Below are 23530 nucleotides of genomic sequence, written 5' to 3' on the forward strand. Positions count from 1 at the left end.
TCTTCTCTCAGGGAAGTATCTACTGAGGGTTAGTAGCACATTGAGAGGTGACAACTACCTCAGGAAGTCTTTGAGCCAAAAACAGCTGCAGGCTGAAAGAGTTATCAGGGAGACATCTGATACAAGCCAGCCCTGTGCTTAAGCTCTTCTGTGAGCATACAGCTCCCAGCCACTGCCAGGGTACTGTGGGAGATGAGCCCCTGTCCAACCCAGTGCAGATGCTCTGTGCAGCAGTTCCCTTCCTGCAGTGCTGTGCTGCCTGCTGTAAACACCCCTCCACAGCTCAGTAAAGATTTAACACTTGCCTGCCTTCCAGGGGCTTTGTGAAAATTACCTCAGTGTCTGTACAACACTAGGCGAACGCCAAGCTTTATGGCAAGCTCCCTGGTTAGAAGATTCCTCACAGATTATGAACTCTTGTATATAGTCTCTGGTAGATACTTTGGAGCCAGCTCTCAGACCCTTGCTATAATTTATCCCCCCTTTCTGCTGCTTCCGGAAGAATGGAGAGGGAGCCTCAGCACATGCCAAAGCCAGGCCCAGCAGGTATGTTAACTTTGGAGGCACTTCAGATGGTTGGTGGGTCTTCCAGTATCTGGCTTTTTGTGAACTGGTTGGGCCGAGCTTTCTGCCACCGGGTAGCATGGCTCATGAATCTAACTCAAAACCTAACCATGGATCTAGAGTCAAGTCAGCAGTGCCAACACAAGCCTAATGGCACGTGAAGGCCGCCCACTGCACTTCACGGGCAAGCGTGTGGTTGAGGCCCCATCTCTGCAGGATGATGCTGAAATGCAGGTCTTTGATTCCAGGAAAAAACCGAATGAAACGAAAACTGTGACAACCTTCCTTTCTCCCAATTTCTGAACAACAAGGGCTTGCTCAGCTTATAAATCAATGGCGTGCGAGTCCCAGGGCCGGGAAAGCTGTCTCAGGCAGGTGCGATGGCAATCAGACGGTGCTTCAGCTCCCGTTTCCGCAGGGCACGCCGCCGCGCACCCCTCGGGCAGCTCGCCAGCCAGCGGGGCCCTGAGCTGTGCCACCGGCGAGTGTGGCGGCGATGTCGGACAGCCCGGCCGAAGGGATATCTCGGCGAGCGGTCTTCGGCCCCCAGCCCCCTGGGGAAGTGTCTGCCGCGCGTTTCAGGGCAGGGAACGCCACGGCCACGCGCGGGACCGGCCCTGCCCGCGCTCCCGGTGGGGGGGCGCCCCGGCCCGCCGGCGCTCCCCAGCCCCCCGGCGAGGGCCGCGGGGGCGGGCGGGGGCCGTGCCTGAGGCGGCGGGCCGGGGCGGAGGCGGCCCCAGCGCGGCGGGAGGCCGCTCCCTCCCTTCCCGCCCGCCGCCCGCAGCCACGCTGGGCGGGGAGGCGACACTCGAGGGCTCCGCGCGGCGCCGGCGGAGCGGGAGCCGCCAGCAGCCGGGCGGGCAGCGGCGCACATGGCATGTCTGATGGCGGCTTTCTCCCTGGGCAGAGCTTTGGTAAGGCGCACGCTGCCGTCCTCGCCTCCCCCCGCGGGGCCGCGGCTACGGGCGGGCGGGGGTGGCTGCGCGGCGGGCGGGGAGCGGCGCTGGGGGGGACGGAGCGAGGGCTCCCGGGGAGCGCCTTCCCGCTCTGCCTGAGGGAAAGCCGGGGCCGTTCGGTGGGCCGGGGACTGCGTCCCGCCGCGGGGCGCCAGGTGCGGGGTGCGGGGCAGCCCGCGGCGGGGCGTGTGAGGGGACGGCGGCGCATGGCGGGGCTTGACCGCTAGTTACCTCCGGGCTGTAGCTGAGACAGGGGGATTAGCGGCCGCGCCGAGCATGCTCCCTGCGCCGCTGCGCCCCGTCGTTTTCAAAACAGATTTGCGGAGGGACCGTCACCTTTGCATAACAGCCGGGGCGCGGGACACAGGGGCGGCAGCGGGGGGGGCGGCGGCCGGGGAAGGAGCGGGCAGAGCCTGTGGGACAGGCCCACCCCAGCGGTCCAGCGCCTTACGGGCGAAATGGGACTGTGTGGGAAATAGAACTGTATGAAACCAAGCAAGACGTGAGCGCAGCCTGTGAGAGCTCGGGCTCCTCGCGGCTGGCGGGCAGGGGGCTGCAGCGGGCTCCGGTTTGACACCCGCGGCCGTAGGTGCGCGCCGGAGGAGACGCGAACGGTTTGTCGGTGTGGGCAGGTAGACGGGGGGAGGCCGGGCGTGCCTGAGGGGCGGCTGCCCAGGGCGCGGGCAAGCCTGGGGCTGCCACCACGGGAATTGCCCACCTCTTGGCAAGCGAAGACGGCCCTGCCAGTGGGAGCCATTGCCACCACCCAGGCGCTCGGGGGACACCCTCGCCCCTAGCCGGTGGTCCCCGGAGGGGGCAGGCCGGTGGCCGAGGGCTGGCAGGACTCGTCACCCTCTGCTGAAAACAGGCATTTCCGTCCACTGGGTGATTGAAATGGTTTGTTCGGTGTCCCAGGAACAAAAGTGTCTGGCTTCTTACTGCCAGATGATTAAGTAGGCAGAGACAAGGACCTTGTCCCAAGGATGTTTCTTTTTGAATTGATCTAAACTGGAAAAGCTCCAACTGTCACCTGAATACTCAAGGTGACCTGCTCATTGAGAGTTAGTCTTTGGATATTCTCTCTGACATGTGAAGGTGCTCGGTGGTTCCTCTGAAGCAAACAGCTTATGAGTGCCAAAGTAAGGTTTGAAAACATCCGGGAAATAGTAGTGTCAACACATCTTATGTTATTTTTTAAGGAAGAGGTAGGTTCCCCTACTTCAGTTGTTCAGTTCTAAGATGTTTCACATTACTCTTGTTATGTTCAAATTACATACCATTACAGTCAACTATTTAAGAAATTGGGACTAAGTGTTACTGGATACCTGACCTCTGAGTAAGTTGAGAGCACGATTAAAATCTCTCTCTTGAGAAAATGTGGTAAGCAGAGCTGATTTTTACATCCAGAATGTGGGGCTTGTGCTTGAAGAATGTGGAGACACTTGCTATATAGTGGGTATGTAGGATTGCTTTTTAAAATATTTTTCATCACTGGTTATGTAGGACTTTTTTTTTATGTTTTTCATCAGCATTCTTGACAAGTGACTGATCTGAGCGGTGCTGCTTTTACAGTGCAAGACCAGTAACCATGACAGAGAGGACGAAAATGGTGCTATTTGACTTACTTGTTGCATTGGAGGACAAGTAGGGGGAGACAGTGGCATGAGCACATCTGTCTGTTTGGGGGTGTTCAACGCTGATGTATTGAAAAGTAGTGCAGCACATACAGTTTCCAAGAGATACCTGTGGGGGCATGTAGATTTTTGGGTGGTGGAAAGCCTAGCACATAAGGCAGCTATAGAAGTCTTTTCCAATACAGAACTGCATTAAAAATAGTAAATTTTCTAATAAGACAACTGTGCAGATGTTACGCTTATGACATACTGCAAACACAGATGACAGTGAACACCCTCTGAACTGTTCAAAATTCTGTTTAGCTGAAGAAAATTCATGGTTGTTTTACTTTTGACCTTATACACATCCTGTTGATACTGGTTTGAGGTGCCTGTGCAGCTAAAAGGAGTGGAAAAAGTTCAGCTTTTATCTGCATAAATAAAAGAAGAGAAAGGCATGTGGCAGGCCATTGTCATGGTCAGGAGAGGAGGGGAAAGAGATTCAATCCAAAATATGCCAAGTGGAATTGCACTGAGCGGTAGGATGAGAGAAGCGTAGTAAGGTATGGCTGTAAGCATAGAGCATTGACCTTACAGTGTCAAAGGTACAAGTACTGGAGCAGGGTTTAATATGTTTATGTAGCTGATAAGATTTCCATTAGTGATCACTGTCAAGTAAGAAAAGCATGCAAGGATTTCAGATGGAAAGTGCTGTGCTTTCCGTACAGACCTCTGAGAAAGAAGTTGTACCGTTCCAGGTTGCAAAGTCTCAAGAACAATCAGTGCAGGAGCAAATAAGGCACAAACCAGTAAATTTTAAAATTCACAGAAATATAACTAGTGCAGTTTCATGTTTACAGAAGTATATGCTGATGTAAAGGAATAAGAACCCCTAGACTTCTTGAGTGGCTGTCTTTTGAAATGTCTGCACAAATTGTCTGGCCAGCGAGCTCCCTCGCCCTTCAGCTCTGTCCCAATACAAGCCCTGGAATCGGAGTAACTAGAACCAAATTCTTTGAGTGCATGAGAAACTAAGTACAGTGGGGACTAAACTTACAAATGTATTACTCTGGTGCAAGAGCTACTCTGTTCTAAAGTTACTAATGTGCTGTGTATATACCGTTTGAGGGGAAACTGGTGCTAAAGGAACTGCCCTCTGTGCTGCAAGTGCACAAGCTCTTTCACCTCTTGGGTCAAGACTGGCAGATCAACTGAAAGATTTTGGTTTTTTTTCCCTTTTCACCTTTCGGTGTGTTACTGTGTTGGATTCTCATGTTATTTAAATAATAATTCTTCTAATGCAGAAGGTTTTGAAACATGTTCCTAAACAAAAGTCTGTGAACTTTGTCCATTCTTCAACTTTTTCCCTCCAGAACGGCAGCAATTCTGCTTGTACCATGGCTGAGCCAAAGTCAGTGTGTGTTTCGGTGGATGAAGTGGTCTCAAATGGCACAGATAACCAAGACATTCGGCTGATGAATGGACATTTAAAAAAAGTGGACAATACTCTGACAGAAGCTCATCGTTTCTCCTACCTACCCCGCAGACCAGCTGTGAATATTGAGTTTAAAGAACTGTCATACTCTATCCAAGAAGGGCCATGGTGGAGGAAGAAAGGTGAGGAAAAGATGTTTTGGCTTACAAATGTTATTGCCCATGTTGGTGATCATGATAGGTGGAATGAGTCAGTTGTGGATGGTGAAGCAAAGCGAGTAAAGGGAGCATGTTTTCACAGTTGCTTTTTGCTTGGCTTTTTGATATATCCGCTGCCCCCCAGCTGGCACTGGGGAACTTTCCCACAGCCTGATGCAGTGGGGTGTACAGCCCCTTGTACTCCACGAAATTGTAGATGCAGTAGTTCATACAACTGCTTATTTTTGCCTCCCAAATCTAAAGAATCTCAAGTAAATATAGCATTGCTGTGCTGCCAAATATCTGTCCTGTGATCTTGCATGTCTACAATTTATTGAGGGTGGGTAGAACATACTGTAGTTTAAAGGTGGGGGTAGGGGGAAAAAGGATGCTTTTTTCACTTTCGTAATTGTCTGTTTTGTGAAATGGATACTTTTTCCACTACTCTTTCAGAGTAGCAAGCATCTGAGAATTTCAGAAGGCATTTGAAACCAAGATAAAAAATATTTTCTTAAAATGCTGTGTTTGGAAATAAACACTGTGAGCTATGTGAATGTCAGCCCACCCATGTCTCTTGGTGTTCTACAGTGGGTCTCTCTAACGCTTACCATTTCTTTTAACTGATGAAATCACTGGCTATTGCTAGGACTGAATCCAGGCTGTCCTTTTGCTAGCTACTTTGCTAATAATACACAGCAAAGGGTTCACAGCCTACAACACAGGGCACTCCGAAACAATACAGATATTGAACATGATATTATACTTGATATCTCAAGGAAGTGAAGTGTTACCACTTTGCTCTCACAGTCCAGTTTCACATCTGGCTGGCTCTGAGACAGTTCTGGTGCTGATTTATTGATGGGAGTAAGGAGGGCATATTCAGTATTCTTCTTTATATGATCTTGGTCTGTTCTAGTTCCAAAAGGTGACTGTAAGGTGGCTCTGTCTTTTTTCATCTGCTTTGTATTCATTCCTGTTGTACCTCATCTACTTCGTGTAGCCATGCATTTCCTAGAGAGTTTTTGTTTTGTGTGTGTATGTGTGACTAGTTATCTCTGAAAGGAAGACTAGGTCGTGCGGTAAATTCCTGCTAGTGAAGAGAAGTAAGCCCAAGAGAAAATACTGAAATCTTCAGGATAATCTTGTGTACTAAATGACATAATTGCTCTTCCTCAAGGAATTCTCTCTTAGTAACATAAATTGGTATGGTTGTGTGCTTTAGTTCTTTCTAAGAGATAAGCCCCTGCTCACCTGAGCCATGCTTGATACCTGCACTTGCTCTGAATTTTTAAATCCACTGGCTTAAAGGTTCCACTTGAAATTGTTTCACAAAGTACCTTGCTGCTGTCTGGAAATTGTGTCATTATCACACCACCGAGGTTTTAATAGTCTAAAAATGTGTGGTATGAAAAACACTGGAGCTGTGGCCATGGAAGCGCTACTGAGTGTGAACAGCCTGTGCATACAATTATTCATTTGTTGAATGATATGCAGACTTGAGGCTTTAATGCGTTTTTCAAAGTCAAAACTGTATGTACACATACTTCCCTTCTTTTAATTATTTATTAAAATTGCATGTAGCTATGCTATCCATAGGAGAACAAATGGGTTTGGCAGCAATTTTCATACATGCAAAATTATTTTTTATCTTATCAGAAAAAACTCAAACACTGAAGTTTTCTTCCCCCCAAGAAATGGAACTATGCCAAAGTGTCTCATGTAAGGTTTAAAAACTTGATATGTCTAGCTGGATATTTTTCTCATTGGCCAGAAATGATCAAGGGGTTCTATACCAAAAACCTCAGTCCACATTTGCTGACATGACTGAGTGACTTGGTTTGAACAAAATGGCACATCCTGGCAAAGTGTCCTGCTGCTGAAAAGGACCTGTTGAGGTATTTAGCTGTAGGACATGGCTATGATTGTGTCACTACACTTAGATGTAGAAGAGGAGATTACACTTTTCTGGCTTCTGTGAACAGGAGTTCATACTCTGCTCTTCTCACCTGGTCTTGCACCATATGTCTTTCCTCAGACCACTGAGGACAGCCTCTGCCTCTGAGTGGTTGTGAGGCATGCTGTCTGCCAGCAGGTCTTGGCACTCTTCTGCTAGCCAAGGATCTAAAACAGATTTGGGAGGTGTACAGTTAATGCCAAGCTGACTATGAGCCAAAGTGTACTCTCACTGCAAGTAAGGTGAAGCACATAATGTGCTACCTGTGGAGGCCATGGCCAGATGGAGGCAAGTTGTTACCCTTCTCTTCAGAGCATTGGTGAGGGCACAACTGGAATACTGTATCCAGTTAGGGGCCGTCCAGATCAACAGAGGCAGTGGGAAGCTGGAAAGGCTTTGTCAGAAGGGTAAAAAATTGGTCAGGGGACCTACAAAGTGAGACTGAGGAAGCTGGACTTGTTTGGCCTAGTGAAGGGGAAGCTGGGGAACGATCTCATTCTGGCATACAATACTACGTAGAGGGCAGTTTAAAAAGGCAGTGGAGCCAACTTGTGTCAGGAGTGCCAGATGATACAGAACCAGAGCCAATGGCCACATACTGCAGTTTGGGTGGCTTACGGTGGACGTTAGGAAATACCTGTTCACCAGGGGGTTGGTGCAGCACTGGAGGCAGGTCACCCTGAGATGGTGTTCTTTCTGTTTGCCAGGGGGGTGTAGAAAATTTGGCTGGGCAGAGCCACAGCTGACCTGATCTGGTGTTGGTGATTTTCTTGCTTTGAGTAGAAGGCTGGACTAGGCGACCTTCAGAGGTCCTTTCCTTCTGTGAGTCAGTGAACTGCTAGTCAGATTATAGAATCTTCTAGAAACAAACTTTCCTCCCAGTCATGTTGCCTACTGCAGGGACTGACCCAATATATTGGTATAATAGGAAAGGTTTTCTGTTAGAGAAATAGAAAACCGAATTGCCTAAATATTCTCAAGTGAAGGTAAGGACCAAACTACCAGATTCCTTGGCTTGTTTTGTAGTTCTGCAGGTAGAATTGTTTGTATGTAATTTGGGATATCTCTGTTTAAAACCAATGGGCTTGTAGATGCATATATTACATGTAAAACTATTTTGGGTATTTAGAGTATTTGAATCTTACTGGTTTCTTCTCCAGTGGGAAAATGGGACTTTGCAAAGGGTTTTAGTCTGTCTGTGCTCAACACAAGGGCAATATTCTGCCTCCGAACACTGGTGCTTGTTATAGCTCTACACTCCTTGTGGGTTCCCTGCCTCACATCTCATTGCCATGATGTGAAATGTTTACCTTAACTTTTTTATGGGAAGAGTTGTAGAAAATGCAATCCTGAAAGTACAAAGGCCGGTGCAGGAAATGCAACTGATCTTTAAAAAACAGTAACTTCTATGCATAAGCTGCAAAAAAGGGAGATGTCTCTCAGTTCACATTGTTCTTGGGTGCTGGTCATGGCAATAAGTGATAAGGGATGCTGTTATGAAAATGTGCCTTTTAAATTAATAGTGTTTCTATTCTGAAACAGAGCTTGGAAAAAATTCTTCTATTTCTACATCATTCTTCATGACTGTAATGAATTAGTTAAAAGCTTTTATGAGTGTTGGATCACAAAGGGAGAAGCATAGTTTCCTTGCAAAGACAATTTGTGCCAGCACGTTGGAGAGGAATTCAACTAAAGAGAACAACAAAAAAATTGACTCCCTTCAGTAATAAAGGTATTGCAAAGCAATGTTAAGGTTAGGCTCTAAATTAACAAAAGGAGGAGTAATTAGTAATGCTGCTATTGTGTTCTGTACTTAGCTTTATTGTTCAGACAGTGAAACTCATGGTATATAACATAATTTACTTTTTATTGAAAGCACAAAGAAACATGAATTTGGATTGCTTGTCAACAACAAAGAAGCTAAATAAGCCACAGTAGACTTCAAATTAGAATTTTTCAGTGATTGGGTCTCGGCCTTAAAATGTCTAGTTTATCTATTAAATCTCTTTCTCTTTAAAAATAAGAAATGACATTTTCATTCTCAGATTTATATGATAAATGCTGCTCTAATAATTTTAATGAGGTTTTATCAAATTCATAGCAAAGATTGGTATGACTCTGGATGTGATTCATTCATTTTGTAATTCTTCTTGAAGTTGGTATTAACCGGGAAGGAATCTGGTAGGTGAGTCCTTGATCAAAGCAGCTGTATCTGATCCATTCCATTCAGTAGGAGTTCTTACCAATGCGGGAATATGGAAAAGGTTACAGAGGTAAAAGTTTCAGAAGGTCTCAGATGACTTCGGCATTTTCCCCATAAAGCTTTTAGGGAATTAGTCAACTGGTAGAATCAACTGTTTCTTCGGTTCTGAAGGAAAGAGATGGATAAATGACTTGATCCAGATCTTGTGAGGTTAAGGATTTTCCAGAACTGATAATGTGTCTCAGTCTTTGAATCCAGCCTATCTTCAAGCATGTATCAGGAGCCTCCTGTGGGTCAGCAAGGTACAAGATATGCTTAAGAAAGCTGGAGGACTCCTGGAGTCCTTACTGTGTTGTAAGATTAAGATGAACCGGCCAAGCCAGAAAAAGGAAACTTCAGCACACAAAGAAATAATATGTCCGCTTAGTCCGAGGATACCTTCTCCTTTCTTTTAGGATAAGAGAGCCAGCTGGCTTGGAGGGAAAGAGAAAGTGGAGAGCCCTACGTTAGATCCAGTGCAGGCTCCTAAAGTGTGGTAGAGAAAGATCTGCAGAGCTTCAGTGCAAAATGTGGCCAAAGTTTTACTGTCTTGTCACAAAGCTATATATGTAAGGGTTGAGAAAGATCTGGAGTGGATCTTATTTTGGCTTCTGAAATGCTTGTTTAAACTGCCGTTTGAAATGCAAACCACAGAAACATATATTGTTTTTACCAGTTTATAGAAAAATTATAGATGTTTAAGTTTTAATACTAGGACTGCCTGAAAACTATTTGCAAGAGGATTTTGGAGAAATGTCAGTGCTCTAGGGTTTTGCCTTTTTTGTTAAAAGCACCATAAAGTAACCTGAATAGAATGAATGGTTTGGGGATAAAATTACGGATAGTCCCAAATACAAAGAGGGCATGAAAAGTAGTTTGGAGTCATCTGTCTTCGTCAGATTCTTTCAGCTTTACTTTGAAAAGATACATACATTCTATATACTCACCAAAGGACATTTGTTCTGTTGTTTCTAGGTGGTTTTGCTGTAACGTAGGATGGAAATGGAAATACTGTTCCTATGTAACTTGAGTGCACCCAGGAAGATTGTAGTAATAAATTGGCTTTCAAAACTCCACAACTCAGGCATTACTTTTTTTTCCTCATACTCATCAGTATTCATGGTTAATTAGGCAACATTTTAGTTGGAAATTTCTCCGTTGTTATTTTTAGGACTGTAATGACTCATTTATGCTGTGTTCGAGTGTAAGTTCTGGTAGGATTTGGTCTTTAGTAACCTCTGAGGGAACAGGTTCCAGCCAGTCAAAATGTGGCTGTGTATTTTTAAGTGGTTTAGTAGTAGTACAGAAGTTCATGCTCAGCAGAAAATGTGGTATTTCTGTTATTTTGGGCTTGTTCTAGTGGCTCAGACCCTGTGGAAACAATAAGCCAGAGAGGTGCTGTCTTTTCTACCAAGGCTGTTGCTTCATAGCTTTGAGATTCAGCACATCAAATGGCATGAGCTGAAGGAGATGAATGAAAGACCGTGCTTAGTCTGGATGGCTCTGTCACGTCCGATGGGGAAAGACAGGAGTCTTTGGCAAGTTGCTTGATATTCCCAAAGCATGAAGAGTGGCCATCACAGTCCGAGATAGTGTCAGCAGAACTAGATACCTATATTTCAGTGAGGAGGCCTATATATTATGTTAATATTGATCCCTGCATAAGATGGAAACAACCCACTGCCACATTGTCAGCAGAGATTTAAACAGGCTGATTTGCTTTGGTGCTCTCTTACGAATTAGCACTTGGACAGCCCTGTTTCTTTCTATTTCATTAGGCTGCTTTTTTGCTGCATCCTTCCTGTGACTTCATTTAAAAGATTTCACCCACCACCACCCCACCCCCCCCCCAGATATCCGAAGACCCAAATGAAAGAGGGGAGGAGGGGCGGGGAGAGGATTTGCCCTAAATTATTTGCTAATCCTTGCAGGAGGAGCCGTACCAAGCCTGTCCTCATCCCCAGCAGGTGCACTGCGGTAGAGGTGCTGCATGCACGGCTGGGCCTGGCCCGGCGCGGTTACTGGCGGGCAATGCACTGCAGTAACCCGGCGGTGATGCTCCTGCCGCCCCAGCCCTGGTTGGCTGCTCCAGGCGCTGTTGCTAAGATGGGAGGAAAAGATGCAGAACAGTAAAGAGCAAAACCCACTTTCCGAGGGAGGGTTTGGGTGGTGTTTTGGTTTTTTTTTCCGCCTTTTTCTGACAGATGGGTTGTATTGTTTTTTCCATTTTTGCCTGCTTTGTCTGAGAGCGTGTTTTCATCTCAGAGAGCAGGATGTATGCAAATTAAGATCCATATGTTAGAAAGCATAAACAAGTTAAGCTGATTGAAATGAACTGCAGTCCTAGTAAAAAGCTCTTTAAGCAAAATATTTTGTGGGTTCTTTTTCAGTGACTTAAAATGTTAGCAAAATTATTGAAAACAAAGCATGATTTTTAGCAGAGGATTTGTAATTGCATGTTTCAACCTTGACAAGATCCATGCAGTTTTTCTTTTTAACACTTAAGCTGTCCCAAGATGGTAAAAATACACTGAGTAGTCATTGTTACCGGAATAGTTCACAGCGTCTTATTAAGTGATACATAACTCTTCCTAGTGTCCTCACGCATGGGTTGTATAAAATAGAGGTTACTGGGGACAAACCTTGGTCAGCCCCTTTGTCTGTTTGTTCTACTGTTTCCCAGCTGAGTATGACCGTACTTCAGCATTACTTCTTTTCCTCCATGTGGAGCCCATTGTTACTTTTGTGAGTTTGCTTCTGGGTTTGTTTTTGTACCTGGAGCTGTTTTTTGGAAATGTGTCTGAGTTTAACTTAGTGAGTTTTGGTCACTGAGTCTTTGTATGAGTAGAACATGCTTTTCTTCTTTCTCTTTGCCATATTGTTTATTAAAATTAAACATTACAATGACCTGGCTGTTTTTCACTCTAGCTAGTATTTTAATGCCATAAGTGTTATTAGTTGCTGTTCTGGAAAACTTTGGCTGAGGAGGGAAGTTCTAGAGAGATACCAATTAAAACATTTCAGAATTTATATGCCAGAGAAGTGATGATGGCAGTGATGATGAGTTGTCGGGAGTTTGAGCTATGGTCTCTGCTGTTGACATCTCACAGTAAGCATGTGTTGGGGGCTGGCTGTAACTCACCCTGCCAGCCCTGAGCTACAACTTTCTGTACACTGAGTGGGATTTGATAAAATGCTTTGCTGTCCTCTGCCCGTACGCAGTCATGTCTTGTTTGAGGTGTTGAGGAGGTAGAGACAGCATGTACCATCATATGGGTGTGCTTTTTTCACATTTCCAAGTAGAGTTTGGTCTGTAGTCTGAAGATACATCTGAAGGAAGATGAAGCAAGAGTCGTTTTGCAGTTGAAGGCTTCAGCCATCAGATGGTTGATCAGGGTTCTTCATAATTTTGGTAAAAGAAAAGAAATCACAAAGGCAACCAAGAATAGAAGCTAGCTGAAAAGTTAAAATGGTGGTAGAGTCCATTTTTACTTACGTAATTACATGCTGTTTTGGAAAGTGCCTTTTGGAAGCCCATGGGGTCTCAGTTTACCTGCTTACTAAGGCAGGTCTTTTGTTCTCAGGGGATTTAGTATCTAAGAGTTCAACAGTAATCTCTAAAAAATGAACTTATTCACACTTCCCTGTAGCATTGTTCTTGTAGGTAAACTGGCTGACTTTGGGAAGATGGGTTCAGGGAATATGATAGTACTCAAAATGTGGCAGACCCTCACAAGGAATACTCATCTGCACTATAATTCACAACTGTACTCATTAAACTGATAGCTGTCTTTATCCTTTATTAGAAAGCAGTGTTTGGTCTTACTATTAAAACTAACCTCTCGAGACTTACTCCAAACAACATGCAAGGAGAATCCTGGTAAAATTTACATGATAGTTTAGCACACAGGAATGAACTGATTTGGATTTAAAATTAAAGTCTTGCAAACTGGAGGGCGGGTGTTCAATCTCAAGATGAATGTCCTTGAGGCAAAACCTAAATGTATTAGCCAAAAAGGCCATGCCTTATCCCCAGAACCTCTGTGACTTTGCTGTCCTCCTTTTGACTGGGATAGTTCATTTTCTTCCTAGTAGCTGGTACAGTGCTGCATTTTCAATTTAGTAGGAGAATAATGTTGATAACACACTGGTGTTTTTAGTTGTTGCTCAGTAGTGCTTGCCCTAAGTCTGGGACTGTTCAGTGTCCCATGCTCTGCCAGTGAGGAGGTGCAAAAGAAGCTGGGAAGAAGCAGAGCCAGGACAGCTGACCTGAACTAGCCAAAGGGATATTCCATACCACAGAACATCATGCCCAGTATATTAAATGGGGGGACTTGGCCAGGAGGGACTGATGGCTGCTGGGGGACTGGCTGGGCATCGGTCAGTGGGTGGTGATCAACTGTATTGTGCATCACCTGGGTTTTCTTGAGTTTTATTCCTCTGTGTCTCTCTTTCAGTTATGAATATTAGTATTGTTATTACTACTAGTATATTTTACTTTATTTCAAATATTAAACTGTTCTTATCTCAACACATGGGTTTACCTTTTTCCAATTCTCCTGATCCTACCAGGGGCAGGGGGGAGTAAGCAAGCAGCCGCGTGGTGCTTAGTTGCTGGCTGGGGTCAAACCACAGCACTTGCATACTCTCGAGGTGTGTAAGGGTATATGTCTAACATAAGACTGAGATTTTGACAAGAGTAAGCTGGGAGTTTAGGTCAGCTTGCTGTTGTATGAAGTCAGAGAAGGTCCACCTGGCCTGGTGTCCCTTCTCTGGCAGGAGATAGAGCTGAATGGTTGGGGAAGAGTTCAAGTGCAGACGAGTGTGTAGTAGTGTTTCCCTGGGTTCTCACAGCTTGCGGCTCAGAGGTTTCCTGAACTAGGTGTAGTATGTTTGTGTTTACTAGCTCTCAATGGATTTTTCTTTTGTAAAATACTTCACTTGCTCTCTGAACCTAAGCAGGCTTTTAGTGTTCATGCTGCCACCTTGCTGTTCACCTCCTTTTCCAAACCATTCATGAGTAAGGTGAACAGTATATAGCCCCATAAAAATTCCCTGAGACTCAGGGGTACAATCTCTTCATTGATTGACCACTGACTCCTACTCCTCTGTTTCCTGTTGCTTTATCTGCTTTCTCATTTATTTGAGAACTGGCCATCTACCTTCTCATTTGAATCATTTATTGAAGAACTTTAATAAAAACCTTGTTAATATAAGATGTAGGTCCATGTAAGATGACAAAATGGCCCTCTTTTTTTAAGTGTTTCCTCCAAAAGATGTCACATGCAATTTATATTAGTAAATCTTGTATCAGAATCTTTGGCACAAGATCTGTCTTTTTTTCCTCTGTCAAAAGCATTGGGACAGTAATAAGCTGAGATGTTAGTGGTTTAGATTGTCTGCCTACAGTGCTGGCTTTGAACCTAGAAGCTAGCAGTTTTTGTTTAACAACCTTGGTGCAGAGGACAGCAAAACCACCAGCCCTTACTTGGACTGTACCATGTAGCAAATTTAGTTCTCTAAGATGAAGGTAACTTACAAGCACAGCTTTAGTGCCAAGGACTGGCAGAGTCCTCCTCATGAAGCCCAGGACCAAGCTGTAGCAGGCATCTTCTTGATCTCAAAGCCTATATTGATTAGGAGAGGGAAAGACCAAGGGTCCCCATATCCATCCAGATATACTCATTTTTTCACCGACTTTCAAATACATGAAAAGAATATATAATAAAATATATATGGAATAATTACTGCCCTTTTCAAGAAATTCTTTAACTTGCTCATCCCCAAAATATGTTAAGGGTCACAGCACATAGATAGAAGGCCAAGAAATTTTGATTGTTCTCAGCAACTATTTGAATCTCAGTAGCTTACTACAAGTAGATGTTCTTACATATTTAATTTGTTCCTGAAATAATTATCAGGAGGCCTGTTGAAATATCCCATTGGTGATGATTCACATATTTGAAAATGGCTTCATTGTGAATTATGTGCTTTAGTGCAGACATTTGAGTTTAATTTGGCCTTTGCATACTTTGTCCCTTAGAAACGAAGATATTAGAATGAATATTTGATACAGAATGTAAGTAAGGTGGTATAAAATACAGAAGGATTAGTGTATAGAAGATTAGAGCGTCTGTGGAATGAGGACAAAATAATTCTGTCTAGGAAACGGTGTGGCTGGAGATGCATGCTGCAATATGTCTTGAGTCACACTGCGGGAACTTCTGTAACTGCATTTCCTGATCGGACTTTCTTATCACTGTTAGGTTTGTATTCTCATTTACAGTTCATTTAGACTTTGCTGATTTCAGGGGGAGAAACAGATGCCCTTTGAAGAGTTAATTCTCTTCAGAGGGGACAGGGATGAAGCCATTCAGATTCTTACCAGAAAGGAGTACTTGGAATTACATAATAGTCAAACTGAGTTAACCACTTGTTTGTTCATTTTTTGTTACATATCTGTTGCAAAGAAAAATAAATGGCAGAGACCTTGGCTTTGTAAGATAATTTACCATCTGCCTCTCATCTAGTATCTACAGCCTACATCTTTTGTGTAAGAATCATATTTCTTCCTGCTTTGCATGTTTAGAATAATAACAAATGTTGTTTATAATTGCAATACATCTGCTGCAGGAGGGAGGAGAAATGGAATGTGCAGTGGTCAGATTCTTGGGTAAATGAGAATGAGACCGCTGCTCTGTCTCTTGCTGATCTTCAGAGGGCAGGCTTTTATGCCAGACAAGAAAAGAAAGGAATTTCAAATGAAGTGATGCACCTAGTTAATATGAAATTTGACAAAAAAAAACCCAAACAGAAACTACTGGAAGGTTTTAGTACTCTTGTTAAGCAATGGAGTTAAATTCTGCCCTGTTGCATCTGTTTTGTGCATGTGGGAGCCGTCAAGTGGATGAGGCTGCATTGACAGAGCATGGCTAGTACAAGTTTTTTGGACATGAACCAGTAATTACCATAGTGCTTCTGAAATTAAACGCTCACAGCACCAGCATGGCAGGTCTAGAATTGGTAAATGAATAAGCAATTAAAAGGAAGGGGATTGAAGGTAAGTATTTGCTATTAAGAGAAAGGGCAATAACTTTTTTATGGGTCAAAAAGCTACGAACTTCAGCCAGCTTATTGAATATGAATATTGAGGCCTGACTGTCTAAAGTAACTGTTTGGGGCTTATAAAGCTGAAGCCTGTGGGTGGCTGGCTGGAACTGAGTTCCTCTTCCTTCTCTGCTCAGAGAAGTGAAGGTCATCTGCTGCCATCAGAGAAATGTGTCAGAAAGAAAGGAAAAATGCAAAGGGGTGCATCTGTACACATCAGGCCATTAGAAGTTACTCTCTTGGGTTTTGGCTTTGACCCTGGGTCTTAAGAGTTACCTGAATGAGAATTTGCCCCCGAGGAGCAAATTGACAGTAAATAAATATTGAGCATGCAGGTTCTGGATCAGAGACCTTTCTGAAAACCAGTTGGGTCAGATCTGTTTTGTAATCAGAACTACGAGTTCTTCACAAGAATTTTGCAAGAGTTTCTAATTGTGATTGTAAAACAAGACCATTGGTAGTAGCCAAGTCTGGTGGGGCTTCAGGACCTGAGGGGGTTCCTCCTGCCCCAGCTCAATTGGTAAGTGACAGCCTTGGTTCGGTATGTACAGGTCCAGTTAGTAACGAGGCAGGACGCATACTCCCAGTAGACACACATGTGCATATACGCAGTATACTCAGCCAGCCATACAGACCAGCACAGACAGAAATGCCCTTCTGGCACCTGCCTAAACACAGACAGCACTTACGCCAGCCTCACTGCCTCTGCTGCTGTTCCTCCCTGCTGGCTGCTTCTGGGTTGCAGACGCACACAAGGCAGACCTCCCCACCAGTGGGTTTTGCGCACTCTTGTCAACCCAGTCACTGGCCCAGACTCTGGTCTCCTCCTGTTGATGCCTGCACCTACAAGCCCTCAGGTTTGCAACCTCTCACTCCAGCGGGTGATGTGCAGACTTCTGCTACTCATTGATGAGTCCATCATGATACTTGCTAGCGTTGATGAATACAGACTCACCGTAGAGAGTGCACTCACACAGCAGATAGTTGGGAATAGTGTTTAGCAGGAGCACATGTTGGACTGCAGTGATCAGGGGCAGGGATAGGTCAGACAGGTGTACTGACGAGCTGCCTGTTCACATGTGTCTGGCCCCTTTAATCCCCTTTTCCATCTATTTTCTCAGGCTTGATCCTCCTCAGTCCTTGATCCACCCCTTTCCCTTCCTTTGGGAATTCCCTTAAAAATCCTGTGATGACTGTTTCTCACTGTCTGTAATTCCAATAGCCACCCCATGGCTGGCTTTACACCATCCCAAACTTCTGTTCCCCCTGCATGACATGGTGAGTCCTATTCCCCAGCAAGTCATTGCTCCCTCTTGCTTGCACTGTTGCAGGAAGTGTTTCCCTCTTGACACATCTTGGTGGGCTTTCTTCTAGGAACTCCTGTCCTTTACTTTTGAGCGCCTTCAGAGTGCCAATTCGGGGGGCTCTGTTTGCACTCAGTAGGTTAGGAGGGTTGGTTCTTTGAGCCTTGACTTGGTCTCCGTGTTCAGTGTGACCGGCCTTTTATCGTGTAACACTGCAAAGACCATTTTTAGACCTTCGTGGCCAATTTGATTTTTCTAAGCTTTCTATTTTAAAATGAATTAAATAATGTGGCTGGCCAGTCACTTGCTTAAGCCCATGGGAAGTTTCCCCATGATGTAAATCATCATTGCAGTGGAAGTCACACTGGCACATTTTTACCGTCACATGTGAAAGTTTCAGGAAAGTTGTAACTGCAAACAGGGAATGAAGCTGCTGCCACTTGTAATTATAGTAAATCAGGTTCTGCTGTCTTAAAGGCTGAGTTATGACTGTGTACGAGCCACTGTATCACAGTCAGAGGAGCTTGACAGACGTTCCTGAAGAAGGTTGACTGTTTGAGTTCTTGTCTAGGTGAAAGACAATGTAAACCTGAAGGAGAAATACATTACCTGAAGCTGTCACAAGTCCATGAACCCTGCGATTACTAAGACTGCGCGTTCATAGAGAATGATTGTGTCTTGCCTAGTAATAGTATGACACCAGGGGACACCAAAAGAAAGGTGAAACTTCAGAGTACGCGTAATAAGACTTAACATGTTTACTCTTCAGCCTCCAAACAGAAGTATTGCCATCAGTCTCCTGTATCCCATATACTCTAAATATGCCATGTACACATTATAAAACCAGCCAAATAAATAAAAATAAAGCAGGCCTTCCCATACAGGGCATGGCTGCACCATTTTAATGCTCAGCATTTCATTCTTACAGACGGGTAGTAAAAATAAACCCCCCCAAGCAAAGTGAGTTGGGGCAAAATGTGACCCATATTCTGCAATAAATAAAACTAACTTCAAAGCTGACCTACAGCTCATCTCAGGCATTCATACTGTACTGCTTTAAAAATACAGGGCCAAATGAACCTTGAAATCGCTTCGATGGCATAACGGATAGAGTTTACTCAAGGAGCAGGTATTGACAGTCTGTTAAAAGCATTATCTTATGATAGAACATTTTGGACCACATTCATCTCTGATATAAATTAATAGAAATGAATAAAGCTTGCTGAAGGAAGAGTATGGCCCAATACATAAAAGATAGTTTTTCACTCATTAGTATAGTTTACTGCTAAAACTGTGTTCTAAAAAAATACAGAAGCAAATACAGTTCATGGGAGACGTCAGTGTTGAATGTCAGCTAAATACACTGTTTGGGCCAAATTAGACTTCTGACTACCAGGGTAATAAAGCAAAGGCCATCTTTTGCCCTCTCCCTCCCATCACCCATTTTTAACAAGAAAACTTGTCCTGACTTGGGTTCTGACTCTGTCCTGATCATCAGTATTACAAATGGGAGTGCAAGGGTTGTTTATTTGGTAGTGGAAATGTGCAGCAGACAACATCCAGTATAGGCATGTTGCAAAGCATCAGAGGCCCCCTTTCAGGGTGGAGAGTAATGTATTGCTTCTTACAAGATGTCTAAATTCTCTTTTTAGTAATCTATGAGTATATTGTATGTGTGTTGTCTTTATATATATATAAAAATATGTTCAATATATACAGGTACATCTAATATATTCATATAAATATGTGTAAATGTGTGTAAGTGTATATGTATATATTATCTCTGTTTTCATAGACGTATGTGTGTGTATGCACATACGCCCATACACTCAGGTATATTTACTTATATATAAAAACTGGCTGTATATCAATATAACAAATATTTTGAAGGTAACAGTTTATAGAGGTGTATATTCCTCCTCCATTGTAGTGACAAGATGATATAATAATAGAAAAGCAGTAACAACCTGATTTTTAAGTGAAAAGCAAAAGAATATCCGTTGCTTAGAAGTGGTTCAAGTTTGTTTCTACTGGATTAACAGCATAACAAGGTAAAATAGCAGGGAAATTTATTGTAAAATGGAAGCTGTTTTATCCACCTGAATGCGTGTGGTGTAAAGAATGGTACAAAGAAAAGACGGCATTTTGCTGATGCTTTTCAATAGGGGCCTATTGCATTACAGAAGTTGAGTATCTACTCTCAGTCATTTCTCTTGTAATCAGATTGCTTGTGCCTTGTTCTTGTTTTCTTTACAAGTTGTAAGAAAGAATGGGCTGGAGCTCTTGTGTTTATCAATGATGGGTCCAGTTCATACATGTTTGGGCAATTTTGCCTGTTTATAACTGCCAGCATCATTGTCTGAATTTCCTTCTTTGTTAGCTGAGCATTATTGCAACTCACTTTCCTGCTGGATTTAAAGAAGTCTATGTTTGTATGCCAGATAAATGTGTGCTACTTCTGTTTGTTCGAGTGGTGGTTTGCTGGTGACAGAGAACTGGAAGGAGTGTGTATCTTGGGGTGCAGAAGGAAAATACCAAGGTGTTATGTAAACTAATAGGAACATGTGCTTTGATCTGCAAGAGCCAGTGAGAGAGTGGTGCAAAGAACAGGAATATGGTAGAGATGTTCTTCTGGCTGATTTTGTTGGGAGCTAGAAACGTCCCTTGACAGCACCAGGCAAGGCAAGTAACAGCACCCAGGATCCACAAATGGAGGGCACTTCCCAGAAACAGCTCTGTGCATATGGTGGGTGCCCACGTTCCCTTGTTGCTGCATTTGCCTTACCTGAGCATCTGTGAAGTGGAGAAGGGAAAGGGCTGGTGAGGGTATTGTCTGGTTGTGGTCAGCCTTCAGGGGATCCGCACTGTGTACCCCTTACACCTGACATATCTCAGAGGTATGAACAGGAGTGCTCTGTGTCTCTTCATCACAGGGATGAGAGGAGTGGGATAAGGGTGGCAAGAGCTGCGTTGTTGTCACCATCGTTTTTGCTAGCTGCCCTGGCACTAATGCACCTTGGGATTTGTGTGAATTGCCCAGTGCATTTTAGAAGACTGTTTCTCCTGTCTCTTCTTCCCCAGCTCCCCAAATTACCCATTCCGTGCCAGTGCTGACACTAAAACACATAGAAAGAAGTAGCTCCAAATGCTTCCAGGGTGTTTACAACTGTACACAAGGAAAGGCGATTGAAGATATAGTCAAGATTAACCTCTTCTTTTGTATCACAGTATCATTATCTAATTAGATCAGAAGCAAAGCCTTGCAGCTTAGTCAGTATTAGAGCGTAGGCACCCATTTCAGGAGGAAGCCTTTGAGAAGAGCAATCTTCAGCCGTCCACCTACACCATTTTCTTTGCGGCTTTGCAAGATGGAAAAAGTGACAGATGTAAACCTCCCCAAAGGCAGTTGCATGTTCTCCTTATGCGGATTGCCTTTAAAGAGACTTCTGCCTGTCTGAACCACTGACTTTTGGATGATTCCTGTGGGTAACCCTTGCCTTTCCTGTCTGTGGGCTGCTGGGGCAGGGACAGAACAGCTCCACTGAAATTCAGTGGGTAAGACCCTGAGGAGAGGGTCTGCTAGTTTTGAGTCATTCACACTGTTTTATTACAGGCATAGGCAGATTTTATCAGACACTTGGAGCTGTGCTTCAGATAAGCTGGATGGAGAGGGAATGCGAGGGAGCGGGGAATTCTTCTCAGTTGCTGGAAAAGGTCCTTCATCTGAACATGGACTCTTGTCACCCAGTAGTTGCTCTGCCTTACTGCAGAAAATGACCAAGATAGTTCAAATATGTGGAGATGCTGCAGCTGGGACTGTTGCTAAACAATTCACACGTCCCATTATATACGTTGGGACTCACACTCGATTTTCTGATTTTGGTTCTGCATCAGCTCTGAAATAACTTTCTAGTTTAGATTCAGCAAACATCCTTCCAGAGGAGCATGTCTTGAGCAGTGACCCCAAGCATTTTTCTAACATAACAGATGTTGGGTTTTTTGTGGGCAAAGCCAAACTGGGTTTGATTAAGTTTGGAGTTTACCCTCTATGTGGAATTAATCCTGGTGTGACCTTCACTTTACTGACATAGAAAGGTCTTAGATCAGTGCTGTGGGTTCCTGTAGGAAAACATACTGTAGCAAACCCTTTAATTGTATTGGGACAGTTTTATCATCAGCAAATAAATGGAGAGTGTGGGAGAGAAGGATAGAGTAGATCAGATTCTGTCCCTGCTCCAAGATCTTGATCTTAATATTTGATGTCAGTTGACTTAAGACCATGGGAACATGAGTCTGACCGGGGCATGTGGAGGCCACTGTGCTAACAGTGGTATCAACTGTAAAACACACAAGAACTCTTACAAATACTACAAATACATAAGTGGCAACTTGTCTGTTGGGAGCATATAGCAGAGCTTGAGTTTGACTCAGGTCTTCATTAGAAGTGAAGTGGTGACTTGGTTTTGACACATACATACAGAAATTTATGCGATAGTAATACTTTGAAAATGTTATGATCTGATGACAGAGCAATGTTCTGAACTTGTGCCATTAGCCAGGTTGTTGCAGCCCCTGTCAGCACAATGTAATCTCATCTGTTGGCACAAAGACAAAAAAAGACTCAGGTGGTGCGTTCACCACTTGCACATAATGTTCAAAAACATCTAACGAGCACTGAAATGAAAACTAGCAGTATTAGAGATGTGCTTATTTTTCCACTTGCACACAGGTTACAACTGTCATTACTATCCCTTGTTCTGTCACGTACATTTAGAAAAAGTTGCATGAAGACTTTGAACTTGTGCATCTCCTGTATGGCACTGAACACACTGCCTGTTGAAGGACTCTGCAGCCCAGCAGACTGCAGTTTCTTTGTCACTGTGTACAATGAAGCTGCTCATCGCGGTGGGATTTTAAGTTATACTTAGGTATATCAGATATTTTTGTAAGTGTGGATTACATGAGCAGTTACACCTAATAGATAGTAGACCATATTTATCCCTTGAACATCTCATGGCAGAGAGACACACTTGATAGTTTCATCTGAGTCCATGTAGGTTTTTACTGTGTAAGAGTCTGTCCAAGTTATACAACCTAGGCTCTCTTCATAGACAAAAGATTTCACTGGCTGTCAGTGGAGTGTATTTCATCCAGAATGAACCAAACAAGTGACTCTCCACATTTACTAGGAGAAGTAGCTGTGGTGGGGTTAGCCTGGCCAGCAGCTGAGCACCTGCGCAGCCATTCCCTCAGTCCCCCCTCAGAACAGGGGACAGAGTCAGAAGAGCAAACACTGAAAACTCATGGATTGAGATCAGGGCAGTTTGATAGGTGAAGCTAAACTGTGTGCACAAGCAAAGCGAGTTTACTCACTGCTGCCCATCAGCAGGCAGACATTGAGCCACTTTCTGAAAAGCAGGACCTCAGCATGTGGGAAGGGTCACTCGGGAAGGCAGACACTGTAACCTCAAGCATCCTCCCCTTCTTTCCCCTTTCCCTCCGCTGTTATTGCTGATCACAGTATCATATAGTATGGGATATCCCTTCAGTCAGCTGTCCCAGCTGTGTCCCCACCCAGCTTCTTGTACACCCCAGCCTACTCTAAAAAACAGAAGGCCTTGACTTTGTGAAGCACAGCCCAGCGATAGCCAACACACACCATGTGTTATCGATACTGTTTAGTCACAAATCCAAACCAGCACCATAGGGGCTGCTAAGAAAAATTAACTCCATCCCAGACAGCCAGTAGAATAGCTCACATGCAAATGTTTACGTTGTAGGTGTTTGCAGCTGGTTAAAATAAATCCCATCTTGAGATTTTGGGTTCCTGATATATCAGTATTTATTCCTACATGGAAGGTTTCCACCTTCCAGTCTTAGAATATTGCAGTATTGCTGTGTGTCTAGATTGTCATGAATCCCTTAGCCTGTGTCAGCTCCTGAGCCAGTAGAAAGCTGTGCTGCTGTATTGATTTCAGTGGTGCCATTGTGATTTGCAGGAGCTGAGTCCAGAGAGTGCCTGTGTTTTTTTGGATCAAAGCAAATGTTTTGAGGTGACACGGATATTGTTCTGTGTCCCTTCATTATTTCATTTGAAGTGACAGTGTTTGTGAAGAAAACCATGTAAACAGCCTGAACTCTTACATCCTCTTTCTCTC

General features: G+C 44.0%; 1 protein-coding gene across 2 annotated transcripts in view; it reads left to right on the plus strand.

Annotated features, from left to right (window-relative positions):
• The first annotated feature begins 1307 nt into the window (after positions 1-1307).
• ABCG1 (ATP binding cassette subfamily G member 1) overlaps positions 1308-23530 on the plus strand; it is a 64028-nt gene continuing 41805 nt past the window's right edge. Inside the window, exons 1-2 of one of the 2 annotated variants that reach the window (XM_056329229.1) lie at positions 1308-1478; positions 4507-4750. In XM_056329229.1, the coding sequence (XP_056185204.1) occupies positions 1437-1478; positions 4507-4750 (286 nt within the window). In that variant the 5' untranslated portion in view covers positions 1308-1436. Of the gene's footprint in view, positions 1479-1858; positions 2110-4506; positions 4751-23530 lie in introns of those variants that run through there. The other variant, XM_056329231.1, reaches the window with a different exon arrangement.

The sequence above is a fragment of the Falco biarmicus genome, chromosome 2, assembly GCF_023638135.1.
Source record: "Falco biarmicus isolate bFalBia1 chromosome 2, bFalBia1.pri, whole genome shotgun sequence".
NCBI lineage: Eukaryota > Metazoa > Chordata > Aves > Falconiformes > Falconidae > Falco > Falco biarmicus.